This window comes from Helicoverpa armigera, chromosome 2 (assembly GCF_030705265.1).
Source record: "Helicoverpa armigera isolate CAAS_96S chromosome 2, ASM3070526v1, whole genome shotgun sequence".
Taxonomy (NCBI): domain Eukaryota; kingdom Metazoa; phylum Arthropoda; class Insecta; order Lepidoptera; family Noctuidae; genus Helicoverpa; species Helicoverpa armigera.
This window is the reverse complement of record NC_087121.1, coordinates 5,938,730-5,961,070: the sequence shown is the minus strand read 5'-3', so window position 1 is coordinate 5,961,070 and position 22,341 is coordinate 5,938,730. Positions and strand designations below refer to the sequence as shown.

The 22,341-nt window shown below is 36.3% G+C and overlaps 1 protein-coding gene across 6 annotated transcripts; it reads right to left on the bottom strand.

Annotated features, from left to right (window-relative positions):
• Window positions 1-51: 51 nt before the first annotated feature.
• Window positions 52-20,333, bottom strand: LOC110375900 (transcription initiation factor TFIID subunit 1). Of its 6 annotated transcripts, none has more exons than XM_064038372.1 (36): window positions 19,928-20,333; window positions 19,631-19,698; window positions 18,572-18,804; window positions 18,200-18,317; window positions 17,763-17,944; window positions 17,206-17,377; window positions 16,680-16,853; window positions 16,196-16,323; window positions 15,569-15,813; window positions 15,027-15,186; window positions 14,302-14,536; window positions 13,671-13,856; window positions 13,194-13,223; window positions 12,726-12,898; window positions 12,389-12,509; window positions 11,876-12,033; window positions 11,199-11,394; window positions 10,541-10,804; window positions 9,977-10,110; window positions 9,653-9,821; window positions 9,274-9,388; window positions 8,765-8,967; window positions 8,384-8,471; window positions 7,934-8,076; window positions 7,439-7,627; window positions 6,366-6,623; window positions 5,857-6,010; window positions 5,408-5,538; window positions 5,020-5,182; window positions 4,553-4,695; window positions 3,981-4,161; window positions 3,535-3,591; window positions 3,316-3,417; window positions 1,528-1,676; window positions 1,008-1,112; window positions 52-692 (listed from the first exon to the last, which is right to left on the bottom strand). In XM_064038372.1, exons 1-36 carry the CDS (start codon window positions 20,151-20,153, stop codon window positions 618-620), a joined length of 5,628 nt encoding a protein of 1,875 aa, XP_063894442.1. In that variant the 5' UTR covers window positions 20,154-20,333; the 3' UTR covers window positions 52-617. The 6 variants fall into 6 exon arrangements, with proteins under 6 accessions (XP_063894442.1, XP_063894454.1, XP_063894449.1 ...); XM_064038384.1 differs by having other exon boundaries at window positions 5,866-6,010; XM_064038379.1 differs by having other exon boundaries at window positions 8,765-8,964.
• Window positions 20,334-22,341: the final 2,008 nt, after the last annotated feature.

Genomic DNA, 22,341 nt, shown 5'->3' with positions numbered 1-22,341 from the left:
TTTATTTAATCTTACAAAATATTTATAGAAACAACAATAATAAACTTAATTTAAATCATCTTCTTATTTCATAGGATGTATGTAATTTTAATAAGCCTATCTATAACATTTCAACCAAAGAATGAATTCATGAGATTGACTCAAATTCATAGGGTATAAAGTCCATGGTATATAGTCAATCAAAAAGTTATATTACAATCAATGTGTTCTAGGTTTTAGTGACGGCAGAAATGCCTTTATATTCTCATCATATCCATTATTGTTTTCATAAAAATATTTACTACATGACATTGGAAACTAAATAGATATTTTAAAGTCAATCTGTCGTATAGTTATCGGCACGAATCTTGAGCTCTGACCTACTTTTGCGCAGAAGTGATTTATAAGCAAAGAACCAATCCCGAGTGACGGCTATGACCCGATGTACTGCGGGCCAATCACCGCTTTAGCCCGTCCCCACGCCTCACTTCATACCACAAAAGTGACCCAATAAATTTCTTCTGCGCAGGTGAAGGTCAGAGCTCAAGATTCGTGCCGATAACTATATCGACCAATGGTTACAGTCCATAACAAAACTATGAATACTATTATAATTTTTGTCTAATATTATAATGTTCTTAGAACCACAGTCCATCTTCAGGTTCCTCTTCACTGTCAGTGACTTGAAGGTCGTCTTGTATTGCTGGGTCCGGCTGCAATAAAAAGAAGGTTGAATTCTTGTCTGACTACAGAAAACTGCTCACTTATCTGCTTACAACCGATATGCGGTGGATTTATCTGTTGATTTGTGATCAGAGATTGAATTTTGAAATTAGCTCCATATTGATTTTATCATCGCAAAACACCACATAGATAGGTGACAGATATACGCAGATTTTGTTTAAGTAATGAAAGCGACAAATTGTGTGCTTCGAATTAACTTATTTCTTTTGGATAAAAAAATAACAAACGCTAATTATTTTCATAAAAATATTGATTGAATAATGGATGTACTCTTTGGTGCTTACCTGCCAGTTTTCTGGGGGTTCTTCTTTGAACTGCGGCACCGGTTCCAAACCTGTACCACCCAACATTTGTGGCTCCAAGCCCATGTCAGGCTCAATCGGCTCCTCCTAGGAATTCACGTGATTATTTAAATGATAATACCGACTTATACCGAGAATATGACCGACGACATCAATCATTAAATGTGCGAAATATAACTATAAATATGCACGATTATCAAGAAGTAATTTGTTTAGATGGGCTTATTTTCATAAAATATTTTAACAGTAACGCTCAAATCTCCAAATAAAATAGGCTCTATTCTGAATATGGGAAGTAGTTCCTATGAGATCCGATTTAATCCACGAGAAACATTTCATAGTACGTCGATATGGTCATAATTACAATTGAAAACTTGCAAAATAATGGCGTGCCCAAATTATTTAGCTGCGTGCCACCACAGGCACGCGTGCCATTGGTTCGCCATCCCTGATCTATTCTATAACAATTGTAACACATTTAAAATCAGCATTTTCAAATTACCTTAACAACAGGTGGGAACGAGTAATCAGTGCTATGTTGGTCTAGATCCACGAAGTCGTCCGAAGGCTGCGGCGGTTCATCCGGCACTTCTCGCTTTATTAGGAACTCCGATGTGTCGAAACTTGGCTCGCCTAGTGGCGGGTCTTCGTCTGTAAAAAATAGAGTATTTTAGGTCGCTTCTAAAATAAATGGGCATATTATATGGACATAAAATAATAAACTACAAAACTACTACATAATATTGTCATTGTTAGTTTCGTGACAGGACTTCGTGCTAAAAGGGAATTGACATAAAATCATAGATATAATATTACTAAACAAGATTGCGCACGCTCAAAATATATATCTACGAAAATGAACTCTATTCTAACGCACTAAGGTACTAAATTGGTTGCATAATACACAGAGGCAAATCCGAGCCGAGAGGGATAGTTCGAACGGAGGCTGTTTGTCTCTTTCTAACACCTTGCCAGCATAAAAAAATGTTGTGATCAAAAGTTTTGTCTTCCCAAAAAACAATTGAATCACATAAAATTTGTATCTTATTTTAACAATTGTAAGTCAACAAATTAATAACAATCGCATTAATTTATTCGTATTTATTATTAAAACATAAACAACATAAATTTTTATTTTGCTTTTTTTTATTTTCTAGCGGTAACCCTGAACATTCTTGGCGCGTAATCAGCATTTAAAATTTTGTTTATATTTTTTGTATTAAATCAATTTAAACTACTTAAATGGTGAAAAAGTGTTGCGTTTATACTTGTAAAAGTGTATCCTATGGTGGTTGCAATATATCGTTCCACAGGTTAGCTAATAATAACATTTTCGTAAACCAAACAACTAGGGTGCCCATGAATTCTTGTAATGAGTGAAAATATGGGTGATGGATTTTAAAACTGTTGTACTATTGTTATAGCTTCCCAAAAAATGAAGAAAGGCGACATAAATGGCTCAGCAGTCTATACAACGTTATTTTTTGTTTGTGCGAAACCTGAATATAGTTTGTTCAGAATCAGTAACTGAATCGATTCCAATAGTTTTTACACCATGTTATATTTTTTCCCAAAATTATCTAAAAAACTTTGAATGTTGGACACCACAAATAGGTATTTATTCTCGCACAACAAAGGTCACGGCGAGTTCATAGTGGGCGCGAGCGCACAGTGCTATCGCGTTGCGCAGCATGTGTGCGTTTTGTGGTGATTATGTATTTTTACGGACAGTCCCGTAACTTAACAAGCTTATAACTTTGTGATTTTTCATGATACGGTTTTGAAATTTCGTACATAGATTCTTTACATAAAAATACTAGATAGGTGTATCAGGTTTCGCATAAACAAAAAATAACGTTGTATATGAAGTAGAAATACAAAAAAAACAGTCTTCACTTCGAATCTTCCTGCTTTTATACTGCTAATTCCCGCTAATTATTTAAAAGCCTTTATAAGTATCTTAAGGTCACAAACTGCGTAAGTTAAAAATTCAATACCAATCTGCGTTTAATAATCTTAGCAAATTCGGATTTGTCTCACATAGCTTAATCTCATAGTCACCCTATTAGAAAGGGACAGACAGCCTCTGTACTAACTGTTTCACTCGGCTCGTTTTTTGGGTTTATATGCGCAGTCCTGTTTACTAATATTATGTCTATGCATAAAATACACAGCTCTGTTGCCTTAGCTCTTTTGTCAATCATGCCAAGTCTTCCAGTTTTATTTACATTTTGAATCAAATATGGGAAAAATATATGCTTTAAACCACATGTATTTATTTGCTGTTCACCTTGATACGGTGGTCGTACAGCCAATTGAACCATAGCTTCTGCAGCCACCTTCTGCTCAACCTCTTCGAGCTCTGAGCTTCCACTGTCCGAGTACTGGAGATCTAAGTAATATAAAAACAAATATATTAGGTATGTCAATATTCTGTAGATCACAAGTTTTTAATTAAAAAATGTTTTAAACTTTTTTGTATCAGTTTTTGTTAACAGTGTGTTCTTACCTTCTTCCAAGGAGTTCTGATCTTTTCTTGGTCTACCACGCTTCCTGGGTGTTGCACCTACAAAAATAAAATCAATGAGATAAATTCATCAGAAAAACCGAGATATTGTAACTTTCAAATCTGTAAAGGTTGATTGAGCCTTTTATTTCATTCATTCATTCATTTCAGCACATTCGTTTCAATTAATTCTCATAGCATTAAAATATGAATAGGAGACTGAACGTTCGTAAATACATCAGAATGAAATGCAGTGTAATAAAATAGCCAAGTGCCTATTCTTTACTAATATTATAATTTCGAAAGTAAGTTTGTTGCGCTTTCAGAGTAAAGAGGCAGAAATTATTGGCGGATGGAGGTGGGCAGTACCCCAGCAGGCTAATTTATATCCAGGTGCGGGATGAAGAAGAAAACCACAAGCAACAACCAGTTCTAAACACATCTCTCACCATCAGCAGCAGCAGTGGAAGTGGAAGGCTTGTGCTTCCTCGGCCGGCCTCTGCCGCGCTTCTCATCGGGCGGCGGCGGCGGCGGCTCTTCCACGTCCAAGTCAGAATGATCAGCCTCTTCCAACATCTTCTGTTGGACGCGGGAAATGTTCGCTTCGAGTTGACTCACGTGTTCGCCGAACTGGGAGAAAGATTTGTTTATAAACCTAAATTAACCAGCCGTGAAATTTACCCCGTTGGTCAAATTGGCACATCAATGGACTCATGCGCGTATTGTACTTGTTTCGTTAGTTTTAATTTAGTTTCAGAACGACATCGAGTTTTTCGAGAATTGTAGCCTTTTTTGTTTCTGACCACACGTTGTAAAGGAGGTCACAAATACACATTGTGGGAAACTGAAATTCTACCTTCGTAGGTTCATAAAAATATATAGAGAATCTCTGACGATACTAAAAGAAGTTAAAAACTCTGATGGTATAACCAAGCGTTATTCCATTTTTCCTCAAACATATCTTGACCATATCTGATCTAATAAGTACTTCAATCAATTTGTATGATCTTATATTTCTCACCTGTTCCAACGACTCTTGAGTGACTTTAAGTATGATTTCAGCCTGCCTAGTGAACTGTGAGTTGGGACCGTTGTACGCGCGACAGTTGTCCACCAAAAGCTGAATGTCGCGAAGAAAGTCGTTGCGACTGTGGTACTTGTGAGCTGTGAAGGGGTCAAGGATAAGATTTCTGGACATAGAGATAAGCTAAAACGTACCTTTATACAAGTAACCAAAAAATTATATTACATTTTTTTACTTACTCCACTTATAACTCACAAGAACGGCTGAACCGATTTAGCTGAAAACTGGCAGGGAGGTAGTTTAGACCCAGGAGAAGGACATAGGATAGCTTTTATTACAAAAAATAAAAACAAAAAGTACAATTTATTCCGGACAATGTTGATTAAGAGTTTTTAGAGATTGAAGTAGGTAGAAAGGCGTATGTCCATAGAAATTAATTTTAAAATACAGTTTGTAATCCATACCTTGTATTTTCTTGCCCATAGTCTCCATATCAATGGGTTTCTTGATAACATTGTAGTAGTCCTTCACTTGTTTCTTATTGACTGGCTTCAGGAACGGCCACGCTTCAGGCATTATCTTCAATTTCGTTGTCAATAGATTTTCTAAGATGAATGATAGCGCCACCTGTGAATATAAGTTTGTAAGTTACACTTTTTTATACCATAATGGAGTAACTACTAATATTATTTTTAAGTAAAAAATCACGGTAGGTACCAAAAAAGGCCTTTTACGAATCCGAGCTTTTATCTAACTATAGGGTGGAAATTGCTCAAAAAACGAAGAATTATTTCAAAGTTGGCAAATTAGTTACAGATAAGTACAAAAAAAAAATAGGCTTTAAATTCTTACCTGATCATTATCATCAAGCAATGGATTGATTTGTTTCTCCAATTTCATCAATTGTTCTTCTTTCTCAGCCAACTTTTCAACGCATCGTTGCAACATCCTTTGCGCAGCTACCGTCAAACTGCTCGTAGGTCCTTAGAAACATTACAATATGGTTTAGGAAAGGCAATAAAAGACATCCCGGCTCTAGCTATAAGCTATTTCAATAAGCAACATTCGAGATATGGAGATTTTTTTTTATTGCTTCATTCTCGAGGCTAACTCAAATACATGCAACATTACACTATTCTGATCTAACTATGTACTTTCTAAATACATATGTATTTCAATCTAAATGTATTAACAAAATGCATGCAACTATTAGGTACAGAACAGAAAAATGTCTTTCCAAAACCTTTGCACAGCGGTAGATGAAATAAAAATAGTAAAAAAAACGATGCACTCTAGAATACCGTTAGTACCGTTGTAAAGAGTCGAATTTTCGACTATTTGGTTCACGTCTGCCAAGAATTCCTCTCGGCTTTGATAGTGCTTCTGTCTGAGGTTGTCCCGAATTGTTTGCAAGTCCATCGGACGGGAGACGATGCGGTAGTAATCGGCTACCAACTGAAAAGAACGTAATGTGTTGGAGAATAAGGTTGAAAATTCAATGGATAATTGGATAGTTTTAGAAGAGTTGTTGAATTTCGACGAAGAAGATTAATTATTGAAATCTGAACAGAATATTCTTAGTATGGGTTTATTTATCTGAGTATGGCATAATTAACTCACGCAATTAAAAGGTATTTAAAAGTCGTTTTAGTAATATCGAATTTAGGGCAAAACAGAGAGGGGACTGTCTTTATCGATATATCTTTATGTTATGTCCTCTCTGGACTCGAACCCATTTCGAGGCCTACATTCAGCATTGAACTTTCGGCTTTAATAATCTTGTCTTGATGACACAGACACAACCACTTACCTTGGGATTAACAGGGAACAAAAACGGCTGAACATCGGGCAGGTGTCGCATATGGTTCAACACATCTTCCAACAACGATGACAGTGTAACAAGTGGGTCTGTTCGGCGTCTTTCTGCGGGTCTTCGGACCAGATAGTCGCAGGAGTCGCCGGCAGTGCCGCGTCGGACGCGGCGGCCCATGCTGCGGGGCTCGCCGGACCCGCTGGCGCCACCCGCGCGGCGGCCTGAGCCACGGCGTTTCAGTTCCTCTGCTGATTGCTAGAAAATTATAAAAGGAATTTGTATTGTTTTCTGTACTGTGTTGAGATTAAGGGTGGAATATAAGGAGAAGCTGTCTTTTTTTTAATATTTGAGGAGAAAAATAGTGTCTAATATAAATAAATGCTTTTGATTATGAACTTAAACTTTTATCACTGTAATGCGAAAAGGAGCTTTATGTACATAGTAGTAGTCCTTGAGAACCTAATCTCAATGAGGGTTTTTTCCCTTTTTTCTGCCACCGGGTGGCGCCACGTATGCGTCTGGTCCAAACAGCTGTCAAATAGTATGGAATTGTAGGTGCCGAACTTATTGTTTATTGAAATTCTGTTATATTGGAAGTGTTATTGATTTTATTATGGACTACGGTCAGAATAAGGTTTCCGAACTAAAAATTGAGCTAAGAGAGAGGGTGCAAAAGTCACTGGTACTAAGGAAAAGCTTGTTGAAAAATTTTTTAACACAATATGATTTAGTTTTTTTTATTTACTCAACCGCAATAGTAAAACAATAATGCAGTGCTTTAATTATAAAATAAAAAAAAAACACTAAAATCGTTCACTATTCATAGTAAAGATAAGCACTTTGACAGTTACCTGGACCTGACGACTCGGTGCTGCCACCTCGTGGACGCCATTTTAGAAAACCCTCATTGAAATAATTAAAGGCTGCGGTAGTGTTTGAAAGTGTTCACAAACAGAATACTTAAAAAAAACGGCGAAGGAAGGAGCACGATTGGGTTTCATTATCTTCCTGTCCTGTATATTGGGTTTCAATGTTCCATTCCCATTCACTCGCAATTTACTAAACCTTACCTTAATAATCTTCGTAGGCAGCGTAAGCTTGGTTCCATCGACATAGCCCAAATCATCATCATCGGGTTCGAGCGGCGGCGGTTCGATGTCAGTCTCAGGCGGTGAAGACGGCCCGCCTCCCATTGCGCCCGTGTATAGAGGACAGGCCTTATTTGTACGCATATGGCCTACTTGACCGCAGGCACCGCACTACGGTTAAACATAAAAAATATATTCATGTATAGTTCTTGTCGAATAGTTTTGTTAGAAGTTGGCTGTTATACTGCTATGTATACCATTTGGTAAGGTTTTTTTAAATGATTTGTGCAAAGATTGTGAAGCTTGCGCTAAATATTTAATCACTTGAAAAAAAATCATTATAATCGTCTAAATTAAGCGCACTGGTTGCGCATTGACGAATACTGAATGGATTTTTGCTTCTGCATTGTTTGTGCAAAATGTATCATATTATTACATTTTACAGTCCAAAATAACAATAATATTAAAACTATTTACCTTCAGTTTCAGATCCGGTTTCAGCTTAGCACGGCGCCTAGAAGAGGACGGAGTGTGCAAATCTGGTTCTTGTTTAATTTGACCCAATGGGATCAAACCTTGGGACGGAGAGCTCAGATCCATTGATGAAGACAAAATATTACCTAGGAAATAAAATCATTATTGTAATACCGTACCTATGTAATTTATTAAACAATATTGTATTCTTCTTAAACAGTTATAATAAAATTGTAATAGACAGTTGTGTCGCTGGGAAGTTTGTTCTTCAACGCTTATTCTTCCCAGCGATAACACTAGGAAGTGGTGAAAGGGGGCATTTTGGGGTGCTGTCCTTTTGTAATTTTCACGTGAAAAACTAGCCAACTTTCAATATACATTTTTGACTTTGGCTTTATCGTCATATTATTTTTAATGAAAGTTAGTGAGTACATTACATTTCTTATTACTTACTCTTACTATCAGGGAACGGTCCGGGAACAGTGACATTTCCTGCCAGTCTTTCCCTTTCTTGATTCCTCTTGATACGTCTTAGTTGTTCCTGTGAGAATACTTTTAGGTAAGTAAAATATACATAGTCAGTAAGTACATGTACTAACATACTTCAAGCAATAAATAATAATACTCAAAGACTTGTACATCAAAAGATGAAATTCAACGCTTATTTATTAGAGTTACGTAACTCACACTTATAAAATCACGGTCAAAGAAAACTCAGACTGGCGTTGTGTTCTCTCGATATCAAAGTTGCATGTTAAACATTTTCCTTTCTATTTCAACAGAGATAAGGTCGATAACAATTTGACAGCGATAATCTGAGTACAAGATACATACTTGAATCCTCCTCTTTTCCCTCTTCATTTCTTCCTTCTGCGATTCGTCCATGGTAGCGAACTGTCGTATGAATGTGTCGTCTTTGGTGGAACGTATCTTCATGTACGCCTCGATGACGGCTGCTTTACGTACAAGTTCGACTCTTGTGTAACGTTGTCCTGACGCATTGCGGAATGTACGAACTATACGGAGGACGCGACCTGCTGGAGAATTAAAGTAAGTATGATATAATTGTTAAGAAAGCTGGCAAAGTATTTAGTAAATATAGTATGAACAACACTTTTCTTTTAAATATATCACATATTCTAATTTGATCCTTGTATATTTCTTCCTCAATGACGCTTTAACAGAATGACATGAGCCGAAAGTTGTAAAGTATAGAGGTTGGGTTCCAACTTAAAACATATACGGAAACTTTTTATCTGCGTGCGGGAAGTATTTATAACTTGGCTAATTACGAAAATTGCAGTTTTGTTCCTAAAAGACATAATGCAGGTCAAATTAAATACCTTGACTAGATGATTGTTGCTGGTCGTTCTGATTGATTTGTGGCTTCTTTTCAGATTGCCCCAAAATCATTTTTCTTAGTTCAGCTCTCTCTGCCTCTTCTCGTTCCAATGATAACTGTGAAATAAAAATAATTATATTTTTTTATGCATTCCCACTAATAATATAAACGCAAAAGTTTGTATATAATATATATGGATGTTTGTCCCTCTTTCACACAAAAGAACTGTATGGATTTAAACAGGATGAAACCTGGCAGTAATATATTTGTATATCAGAAAAACTTATAGGCTACTTTATATTTTTGGAAGTTGTTCCCTCACGACTCGGGTGAAATCGCGGGCGGAAGCTAGTAAGCTAGTAAATATACAATCTTATTACCTGTTCTGTAGTTTTCTTGTTTGCAAGCATGTTCTCCAAGTTCTTGCCCATCTCTTCCAAATCAGATTCTTCACTGACGGAACTTTCGGCCTCGTCTGTACTCAGCACTTCTGTGCTCGTCAGTACACGGTTCTGTAGCTCGAATATGCGTTGACACTCTTCTTTGTATCTGTAGATATACATTAGTGTTATTTATTGATTAATAAAATGTTGTTGATGTCTAAGATTATTGGCAAACTAAATGCAATTTTACCTGGCAGACATCAATATTCAGTTTTTTTATCCATCTATTCTAAAAGGTACCAAATTAATTCATACACTCACCTTTCTTGATGCTCAGCAATCGAGAATCTGTTTCCTCTAGAAAATTTCGTCATTCCTTCTTCACCAGCCTTAGCTTTTTCAGTCGACAATGTTCTGACTACGTCAATAACCTCCCATCGAGACAGTTTCTTGATCTAGAAATTGTAAAAATATAATCTATATATAAATAAAAATGAATTGTTGTTCGTTAGTCTGACTAAAACTCGAGAACGGCTGGGTCGATTGAGCTGATTTTGGTTTTAAAATGTTTGTAGAGGTCCAGGGAAGGTTTGAACGAGACGAAGTTCGCGGGATCAGCTAGTTATAACTAGATATTTACCATGGTTTCACACGCAAAATACATTTCTACCATTAATTTATATTTCTTTACCCAGATAAATTAAACTAAATGCTCCCAGTATTTTTTTTATCATGCCGATTCTATGTCGGATTTCAACTTAAATCATTCGCTTCACTTCAACAGCGCAGTAATAAGGTAATAAGTAGTCGTTAACATAGACACACACAAAAATATATTGTCTATGTATATGGCCAGAACCAGATCTTACAAATTCATATTCTTACCTCTTCCTCAGGCACACCAAACTTCCTCAGCAAAGCTTTAGCATTATTCAAGCTCAATCTTCTCAAGTCGGCATCAGTGCCCGTCACCGTTCTCTTCGGCTGTTGTTCCTCATTGGGCTGTTGTGTTGGTTTGTTCGGCACTCGTACGTATGAGAACCCTTCGCCGCAGCCGGTCGGGTCGGCTGGGCCAGTTAGTTGGAGCAAACATTTGCCACGCATGGCTTGGATGTATGCGCGGGTTGTGTTCCAGGGTGCTACTTTTACCTGGGTGATAAATGTGAACATTAGCATGAGTAAATTAAAGATGTCAAAGTGTAAAGATGAGTGTAATTTTTTTGCAAACAGTTACTACTTTTTTAATAAAAAAAAGATGGCAATATCTAAAATATGTTTGCTGGCAACACAGAGCCAAGCTATGTTGACTAATTCTTATTTATTTTAGTACTTATATTTAATAACAGTCTAATTTATTTATTCGAAATATAAAATCCCTCGGATTTTATTCACAGAAATTTTCTTGTGCCCCACCAAACATTTTCAGAGCATGCCTACTATTTTAAATATCTACTACATTGTGAAATTATTATTCACATACATAAAATCCAAAAATATGTGTCAAACATAAACCATATCCAACTACACTTGAACCTCTGCATACCTCATCATCCATCTTCAACTGCATTTCCTCGTCATCATCCTCTTGCGGCGTGAATATGAACTTCTCTCCGTAGCCCGCGTCTTTGAGCCTTTGCTCCGCGGCCGCCATACTGAAGTATGCACAGCACTGCTCGGGCGATACCATCGCACGAATCTCTTCCTCGGAGGGAAGACGGAAATCGGGTTTTATTACCCACCTAGTGAAAGAAAATTATTAACTAATAAACAATTTCAACCTAATCGGTCCGATTTTTGCGTGAAAGAATAACACCATACATTATTTAATGCATATTATACAAACATACATCCATACATTGTCACAAACTTTAACATTTATAATATTAGTAGGAAGTAGGATTAGTAGGATATGTTTAGGCAAGGCGAACGTGTGGCTTCTAGAAAAATATTTTTATGGTACAGTTTCCGTAACATAACGTTATTTGACTCCTTATGCATTTAGTCGTACGGGTATTGTCGAGCAGATTTGCGTGCCTGAAGTTGCCTTCTATTGACTTTACAGTAAAAAAATATTATGTTAACACTTATGCGGCAAATGGCTTCGTCAAATTTAAAATTACTTCGTAAAGCGATCGACTATGTATCGATTTCTAAATCTAAAAGCAAACCTACTTTAATATGTTCGGGATTATAAAAGCGGGATATAAATAGTGTACTTACCAATTAGAATCCAATCCGGTACGTTTGAAGTCAGCACATAGCTTGAGCCTCTTCCTAATGGAACTTTCAGAGTGTGAAGGAAAAGCTCTCTTTATGTCATCCATCTTTATACGTCGAGGCTTGTCTCGAGATTTCCAGAACAATCGATAAATGAAGACCTAAAAGGAAATATTTAGAAATTAGAAAAGTAGTAGGTAGTGATTTTATTAAGGTTAAGTGCCCAAAAGTGAAAAGGATGGCCTATTGATATGATGACAGATGTCATCATATCAATAGGCCATCCTTTTCACACAATATTACAGTACGACAGCTGAAGTTTCATTCCACAGGTGTATTACTGTTGCCGTAATAACAACAAATGCTGAAATCTAGAACAGAATATTTTAAAGGGGCTCCCATAAACGAAAGAGATTTTAGTACGGAACTCATCGCACGATTTCGGCTCGTACTTGGCCGTTTTTTTTCATATAAAAGGTTACAATAGAATGTAAAAAGGTAATAGACATTACTAACCTGCAGAAAGTCTCGTACAAAATTGTTGGCCCTTTTAGAGTTGGGTCCAGGCACCTCATACAGCGGACATTCTTGACCGGCCACGAACAACGCGTCCACTTCGCGAATATAATACGATTGTCTGAAACCATGCATGTTTTATTATGCGTAAACGATCAAGCAAAATAGTGGTAGTAACACAACATTTGCAAATGGAATATATTGTAGTATTTCTTAGTACAAATGCAGAAGTCTGCGTTGTATCTTCGACTTTATAACCTCTGATTAAGTCATAAAATTGAATATCAACTATAACTATTCTCAAATGAACTTGATTCGAGTTTTTTACACGTCTTACCTCGTCCTTATAATCAAGAAGTCAGAAGGCTGCAGTGTGTGTTCGTATATCGGAGCTCGGTACATATTATTTTCAACGACAGGTTGTGTAGCTCCCGGCGGTAATATGCCCAGGAAAGGTGACGTATGAGCGTACGCGACTTCACCATACTTAAGCGGTTTTGGACCCTCATCCTGTGAAAATAGAGCTCATATTTCAGTAGCAAGAAAATATAGACTGATTCTTTACACAAAACATACAATAGAAATAAATAAACAGTCAAATAAAGAAAGAAAAGTACAAAAACGAAAAAGAGCATTGTTTTGCCTACGATTGGGGTCAACATATCTGTCTGTTTTTTTTCGTATCACATAAGAACTACACAGAATCAAATAAATACACATAAGGGGTTTCATGTTCATAGATCATACATATAAATGCGAAGCGAAAACATAATGAAAATTGGTGTATTATGTGAATGAGGCCTACCTTTGAATTGGCACCGCCCCTTTTGGACCCCTTTGGCAATGAAAATAAAAATACACGTTTATAATTACAATACCTACAGCAGTGGAAAGTTCAACATACAAACTGTATGGATTATGTGACATGTCAGTGAATTCCTGAAATAAAATTGATATTTTACATATAAAGATATGTACATACAATTATTATGAACTTCCACCATTTCACTTGAATATAGAATACACCCTATGGGACATTTATCACAATTAAATAAATTACGGGGCAAAATACAGATAATAAAGCAACATTCACAACGCTCATTATAACAGTAACTGTGATACGAGTTTACAATGATAGACCAAACTTTTTGCTGGTTTCGACCAAAGAGTTTCGCTATCATCAACAATGCTTCTTTAGCTACCTTTCTAAAAAGTACCTACCTACTATATTCTTTCGACACCTATTTTAAAAATCGAACCAGAAAAAAGAATATGAACATACCTTAGCCGCAGTACGTTTGTAGTAGTTTTTGATTTTGGAACACATGCCGACTTGGCTGATGAGTGGGGGGTGTTCCTCGCAGAATTCCACCAATACGAGCTCGCCGTCTCTACCGCTTAGATCTTCTGGAGTTCGCATAAAGAACACGTCACCGCCGCCTGAAGCTAATCGCTCTGCTTCGCGTTGCTGCAAAGAATAGTAAGTAAGTAAGCAAGTAGGTAATGCGGGTTTTGTGTACCGTGTTATAGTCAAAGCTTGATAAATTATGTGCCATTAATGTGCTGGTACTTTAGTATTATATAAAATAGTTTATTTAGATAAATCGTCAAATCTCTAAAACATGAGACTTCTGGATCATTCTGGAAATTGCAGTAATTTATCGAAAAGCAAATAATATTTGAACTATGTACTGAAAAGAAAAGGTACACTATTCCTAGTGTTCTGAGGTAACCATAAATCTGTGCAGTTTCTATACAAGTTTAAGGATGGATTTCAATAACCCGTCTACTTTCCCAATTTCTTACTAGAGATAGGAATCTAAAAAATGTAATGGCAAAATTCTACCTCTAGTAACCCAAGCATCACATAGATAGGTTATTGAAATCCGCAGCAAATATCTATCCCAACATACCTTAGCCTTCTTCTTAATATGTTTAAGCAGCGGCTGCACGGGATGAGGTCCCGGGGCCGCCAGAGGTCCATACGACAGTTTCCTCATGGGGGGACGATGGAAGGCCCTGAGTCGCGCGGGACCCATGTGCGTTTGTATGAACGGGGCGCGGAGTTCTACTACTGGTGTACTGTGCTGAATTAATTGACCTCCGCCCACTTTGAGACGAGGGTTTTGGGATTTGGCCATGTAGAATCTGGAATGGGAATTTTTATTAGTGCTTTCTTAAAAATTTCGTTGATGATTTTGACATTAGTGTAAGACTATGAAAGAAAAATAAAGATTCAAGTTTTATTAAGAAGTTGGTTTACCAAGTATTGACTTTTCTTTGAGTCTCTCGAGAGTGAATTATAAATAAACGCTTTCAAAATAAAATAAAAAAATGGTTTCAATCTATACTAATATTATAAAGCTGAAGAATTTGTTTGTTTGTTTGTTTGAACGCGCTAATCTCAGGAACTACTGGTCCGATTTGAAATTTTCTATATTTTATAGACTACTTTTTATCCCGGTACGGAAAGTAGTTCCAACGGGATGCGGGTGAAACCGCTGGCAGACAGAAGCTAGTATATTGATAATACAGGATGGCAAATATGTGTTAGGAGCCCTCAAATTAAAAAAAAAACACAGTTTAAAGTACTAATAAATTAACTAGTGCTTCTTTACTTGGCATAAAAAATACTTACACATCATTAGAAATATTGAAAGGATCTCGGTCAGGAGACTTGGGCGGCGGCGGCGGCGCGTCTTCCTGTAACACGTTGATGACGCCCGCTTTGCCGAGCAAGATTTTAGACTTCTTCACGTGAGGATGTGGGATCTTCACCTTGGGGGCTGGGCCTCTCTCTGAAATAAAGCTTGTTATGTAGCTTGTGGGATACAGGAGTTATCTTAGGCATATTTAGTATTGAAGAGATGCGCTAAAGAGACTGAATTGAAAGCAGTAATATCTTGATCCACACTTGTAAGACAAATGTGAAAGAAAAACATGCTATAAGGGATTTCAACGTGATTATACTTGAACCCCAAGATATTATGTCCTGTATGAATCCAATATTGCAGTGATATTTATTTTACTGTCCCAGACTCACTAACCTCTAGAGTACATAATAAATTCCAAATTCAAGTCTATCTAAAACGCTTATAAGAGTTTACCATATCTACACTGCGTTGCAAATATAAGTATGCTTACATTAAAACTATATCTAACAAACAATACACCACATACCTCTAGTAATCTTCGAAGGATCAACATCATCAGGTATTCCAAGAATAATGTTCTCGTCATTAGGATCTAGAGTCAATATCTTCGGTTTAGGCACCATGCTCATATTCTCAGCGTCCCAAATGACCTCGTCTTCCCAAGTACCGTAGACCAACTCTTCATTTTCTACGGGGAAGATACTGTACCAAGTATTGTCTTCGCCGTCGGCTGAATTGCCTGTCGGATCTTTGTTTGCTGTTGCTGTAGCACTGTGAAATGGTACAAGTATGTAATATATCATCAGTAACTTTATTTCAAGGTACAACAAGGTGCAACTAAAAGTTGGATTGGATTCTACTGACAAGAATGGCATTTTAGTAGTAGGAGAAGCTATATTGGAAATAAAACTATTTTTTCTTAGATTATCGGAAACTATATTATGATAGTATATTGTGAAACTAAAATGTACAATATGCATCAACATCGCCTGGGTTACTGAGTTGAAAGGGGTCAGATAGGCAGTTACTTCATGGAAAAATTATTATCAGTGGCATCATTTACGACTTGGAACCGTTCCCAATAAGGTTGGGAAAAAGCAGATGATTTGTTTCTTAATAAATGTTATGTTATCCATAAACAATATGTACATACGTGGGAGGTTTAGGCTGCAAGGGCGCGGGCGGTTGCGGTCGCGGGTGTGAAAACTGTTGCGCAGTCCGACTCACTGACGTCGGCACCCAACCCGCTGCGTTGCTTTTACTGTTCAGACGCGCTAACACCTGAGTAAATTGACATATTATAAACATACCTCTAATAATGATATTATAAATAGGAAAATATATTTTCATTTGTTTATTTGTAGGCTTTGGCTACCGTATTGATTTAAAAAAATCATTTCAATGTCGGGAAACTACGCTATCCTTCTACATTTTATGTTGACAATAGACTATTACGCTATGATTGTATGGTTTCACAGACGTAGAGTCACCAGAAACCGTATCGAGTAATAAAATATATTGCTGTAAAATTCTAAATTATTCACATTTTCTTGTAAAATTTGGGTAGTGAAAATGCAACACCACATAATATAATAGGTATTTTTAGTTATAAGAACCATATAGTTATCATATCTTACCTTATGTTTGATCTCACTACCATCCCATATAACGTCATCCTCCCATTGTAACTGAGACACCATGAGGAACGAGTCATCAGGGAAACCACTGTCTGGATCTTCTTCTTTCTCTTGCTTTTCAGGATTGACTTCTTCAACTTCTTTAGGTTTCTCTTCCCTTTCTGGTGATGGGGCCTGTAATAACAGCATTCATGTTTTAACTAATAGATTACACATATCCTTACTTATATTTTAAATGCGAAACTAGCTGGGTCTGTTTGTCGCGCTTTCACAGAATAATTACAAAAAATATTGAAATAAAATTTAGTACAAAGGCTACTTTTTCTTCTGGAGAAGGGAAAGTATTTACATCCAAACGAACCACAGGGAATAGCTAGTATAAAAGATTATATGCTATATGTATATGTTGCAGAGATGAAATTTATTATTTCAGTACCTTATTCGAATAAAAATTATGATTCAAGCAGTAGCACAGGCAGAAACCCTTTTCTGCTATTCTGAATATGTAGAAAAAAATAATATTTACCTTAATCTTAAATCCATAATCAAATCCATCGCCAGTCTCAGGCACGTTGAGCATGTCATACCACATCTGTGCAGGTCCAAACCGCCAATGCGCAGGAGTCGGTCTTTGGGACTTGTCGCCCGAATTGCCTGAGTTATTATCATTGCTTGATTGCTGGTTTTCTTCCATAGGCCTGTTGTGGGGAAAAGTAAAATTGGAATATTGGAATGATTCAAATGATTTACCATCTTGTAACTAAATCTTAACATTATGACTAAATAACAATCGACATTTTAAATCGATTTTTGTTAGGAAAAGGAAAAAAGAGCAATACATAACTTTATCATTTTCAAAATTAACAATCTTGATTGTTGAAAGTCAAAGGTTTTTTCGTGTAGGCCTACTACAGGTACAGATAGGTGCACGGTTCCGGGGAGTGGGTCGTATGGAGCAGAACCGGCAAGAAAATCCTACTATGTGTACTATAATAATTCTTGTATTTTAAGAAACTACGCCAATAATATAATTAGTTTTTTTTTTCAAGCAAATAAGCATTAGTTTAAAACAAACTCCCTTACTTCAACAATTTCTCCTCATCATCACTGGCATACTGTGGTTCCTGGTTCTCAGCAGTTGTAGGCGGCGTGTCGCTACTTGTGCTACCACTGCGCTTGCGTCGTCTACGCTTCTTTACACCGCGCCATATTTGTGGTAAGCTTGACAGTTTACCCGGCCCGAATAGACGAGAGAATAGAAGTACCTGAAATAGGTACACTTTTTAGTAAATAAAGAAACACAATTTTCGTAAATACTCTAAATGGAATATGTCTTACGAATACATATCATTACAAAAAGTGCCGCTCTGATAGATCAAAATGAATAAAAAATAATTTCATGACTCCACTAAATAAGACCCTATTTTATAGGATTCTTTATTGTCAGCATGATATTGCAGTATTACTGAAATAGTCATATTACAGTGCACTACTTTGGATTTACGTAGAAAAAAACTTACTTTATCAGGTCTGAAGTCTGGGAACAGTTCTCTCACATCAACATTGGCATATTTAGATGGCAACATAGCTGCCAGTGGGGTTTCCAATCTTTTTGGCCTTTCTGACGATTTATGTGATCTGGAACATAAAACGTTAGTTATGTGTTAGTAATGATACAGTTGTATACGCCTGATAAAATTCAGTTCATGTTCTACAAATCAAGAATGTCTTAACAAACCTGCTTTTTTAAATATACAAAATACCAATATTATAAAGAGGAAACATTTTGTTTGTTTGTACAAGGCACAAAGGCTCCAGGAAAATGGAGATAGGTGAAATAGATGGACACAGCAATACATATTTATGTTACAAAAAATTGCAATAAAACTTACGGTATTGTTTGCGGAGGCGGCATAAGTTCACCGTCCCCCTCCATATCGCCTTCATATCCCTCATCATTAGTGCCCTGTCCACCTTGTCGGTAGATATCATCCTCCTTCCACTCATTTCTCCCTTCCTTCTCACTCTGTGGACAATCTGTATCATCTATCTCGGACTTTACATCCGTCCCCTCTGTGTCGGTTGTGTCTTTCTGTGCAGCCGGGTTAGTGCTACTCTCTATTTCCTATGTGTTAACACAAATATGTCAGTGTGCGTTATACTGTGTTGAAGAATGATTTGACAGATGTTGTTAAGGGCTGAGTTGTACCACTGTGTATTGTTTCAAATAGAAAAACAGTATAAACTTTTTTGTTTTGATTGTGTTTAGTGTGCTATGGTGCAAGTCTGCATAGCAGTTGAATTACAGCTATAAGCTGTTTGTGGGCTTTTGTACTTCATATAGAAAATCTGTCAATTCATTCTCAGTTCAACAACATTATCACAAATAGACATTAAACATTCACTTTCCTACATAACCCAATTAATAACAAACAGTGACAATACCAAATTCTACCTATAAACATTTTTTGTGTTTTATTCACTATGTAACAATTTCTATTGCATTGACTAATACAAATACAACATCACAATTTAACCATAATAACTTATCCACCAAACAAAACATAAAATTAACCCAAAAGAGTACCAGACAAACTTCATCACCATAAACATAATAATTATATTATATTATAGAAGGGGAATCATTACAATTTCTTTTACAAAGAAAATAATCATTAGTAGGAGTGCCGGCTCAGTGCAGGTGACATCTTAAAACTATTACTCCCCAGTTCGTAGACACATGACAAAACATAAACATAAAAATTTTGGGCCAATCTACGTTTTCACCATAGACTTCACAGTCACATTTTTTAATACAATTTTCAATATTAAAATTGAACAAAAAACAATATTGTGCAAGTGCTTACCACAATACAATGTGTACTATTCTTAAATAACTGAAATTGAATTATCAAGTATTTCTGTCAGTAATTTAAACATGCATTTATTACCTTTACATCATCCACTGCATCGTCAATATCAAAAAAGTCTACAGCTGATGGACTTTTTTGTGTGTAATCTGAAATAGTTTAATAAAGCCTCAGTTGTAGTACATTATGCCAACTAAACTAAAATTGAGTAAAAAAGGTTATTTCATGCATCATCAATTCAAAGTTAAGTGTGACAGAATGTCTCAGTTTTCCAAACTTTAAAATGCTTGAGGCAATCTATGGGCTAATGTAGCCTGTTGATAAGAGAATTGTGTATATTTTTTTTTTATAAATAAGGCAATGACTACAATTGCATACCTTTCTCTTGATCTTCCTTGCTAACTTCTTCTTCGTCGAGTACTTCAGATAACATAGACCCGAACCCAAAGCGAGTGAGGGATGACAGCATGCGCTTGGAGTCTCCATCAAGGAGTCCATCATCTTCCAACTGACCGCGTTCATCAATGTTGCCGAATAGAAACCCAGTCAAATCCATTCCTGAGCCGCCATCGCCCCCGTCGCCTCCATCGTCGCTATCACACATTTTTGTTTACAATAATGCCTAAGTTAGTTTTAAAATACGGACATTGTATGCACTTTGTTAATACTATTTATTTAAAAGTTTTATGGTATTTAGCAATACAACAAACACCGTAAAGAGAAGCAAGCTTGCTTGACTTTATTTTGACAACACGTTTGACTTGACATCATGTCATGACAATTTGCTTTTTGGTGCGTTTCAGTAAACCAGTTAGCAATATCTATAGCTTGAAAACAACAATGTCTCTTTTGTTGTTACTCGAATTGTATATAGATATCTCTTTTTAAACGCGGTGCGTTGATGTTTTTAATTTACTGTGATTTTCTGACAACAGATAGTAGTATTGCTATCGTAAAATATTCCAAAAACAAAAAGGAAAAGCATTTCATCCATTACTTTTATTATAGTTAGCCATTTCATTTAGTTTTACATCGTCCTATGATATTTTATTCAAAAATAAGAGCCTCATTATTTTATTTTCTTACTTACCATCTTTTTGTAGTGAAATTATACTCACTGTCTCACACCATGGACTTACGACAGATGGCGGTAACAGCAACTTATTCAATTATTTTTTTATTTATCTAAGTATTCAGTTTCTTAGATGTTATGTAGCTAGATGTTTCGTTCCAACGAAGTAGGAAAGTAATTATTTCTACGAGTCATCGAATCCAATAATTATGTTTTGTTGTCATGTTCTATGGTCAAATTATACGGTAGGTACCGCGTAAAGATGTTAAGCGTTGATTAACTTAGGATCCATCTGCTGCTGCCTACTTTACCATTTCAAAAATTGGTAGGTACTGATATGCTTTACCTTCCAATGGCACTTACCTAATATAAATAATATAAGTAATAACTATTATGATAAAACAATCCTAAGGATTGACTGACTGATAAAAAAAAGCTATTAATGGGATCAATACATGACCAAAAAACCCAGGCCTCTTAACTTTGTGCCTGAGTTAATGTTAAACGGGCACAATCTATTTTTCTTTGTTCCTAAATCAACACGAATAAAATATAGAAAAACAGCCCTAAGCGGTGTCTAATGGTCTATTGGTGAGTTCCACCAAAATTGTTCGCGAATTGTTGGCGGAGTCTGGGTCTTGTAGAAATACTTACTGTGATCCGGGTATCTGCCCTGAATACTCGCGTCCTTTTCTATGAAATTTTAATTAAATAATCTGTTTGAACGTAATAATTACCTACACCTTTTTATCGATTGACTTAAAAAGTAATTAGCACCTACTAAAGTACCTACCTAAAAAGCAGGAAAAAATCTACCTAATTACAACGCTCTTTACTATTCAGAAATCCGAAATCAAAACGATTCCGTCCATTAATCCTAGCCCAGAATCGGATCACATATGAAAATCAGTTCTAAATTGGATTAAACCCGTACCATTAGTTAGGACGGGAACGGAACTAAGCCAGTTCATTTCAGTCAGTCTGTAAAAGCCTACTTGCGATTGTCCGGATAATTTATGTCTGCGGTGGCAGGCTGGCTCGATATACGCACTGGAATGGTCGTGTTGCGTAATCCACATTCCTAATTACCACAACACGACTATACTTAGATACCCGACAGCTGATGTTATTACGTGGCTGCTTAGATACGCCACATGACATGATATAATGTCTAAATTAGGTGTTATTATGGAGGTTGGCTAATTCTGCGAAAGGTATTGTGTTGTTATCCCAGCGGTTTGTGCCGTCCTCTTGTCTTGTCAAGAATGAGCATTTCTTAGAACAGAGCCTTTGTAGCAAATCTTACTCATATGTAGGTACGTACCCATACCAAATACACGTTAACTATACTTAAACTAAAACACCTTACCAAACAACGCCGAATAACTAAAACCCTAATTAGGAATTAAACTTTTGGACTCTTCAAACATCATATTCTTCACACTTACCTATCTACGTAAATGGCTGACAGCCAGTTTCTTCATCAAAAGTTAAAGCCAAAGTAAAAGTCAAAGTAATGTCTAAAGTAAAAGCAACGGTTAAATTCAATTTTTCTATGAATTTTGCTGTCACTTTAGCCTTGAAAAAACGAATTTGACCGTTACTTTAACTTTAGACATTACTCTAACTTTAACTTTTGATGAAGAAACTGGCCGTGAGACGGAATAAAGTTAAGTAGGTAACGTTTGAGTATTTTGAGGTAGGTACCTATATATCTATA

Bases quoted from the DNA above. Each gene is read 5' to 3' on its own strand.
- LOC110375900 (XM_064038372.1), bottom strand. From the start codon at position 20,153: ATGTGTGATAGCGACGATGGAGGCGACGGGGGCGATGGCGGCTCAGGA. The intron at 9,389-9,652 runs GTAATAAGATTG...TTTATTTCACAG, and splicing joins ACAAGAAAACTACAGAACAG to TTATCATTGGAACGAGAAGA. The intron at 3,592-3,980 runs GTGAGAGATGTG...TTATTTTTGTAG, and splicing joins TTCCACTGCTGCTGCTGATG to GTGCAACACCCAGGAAGCGT.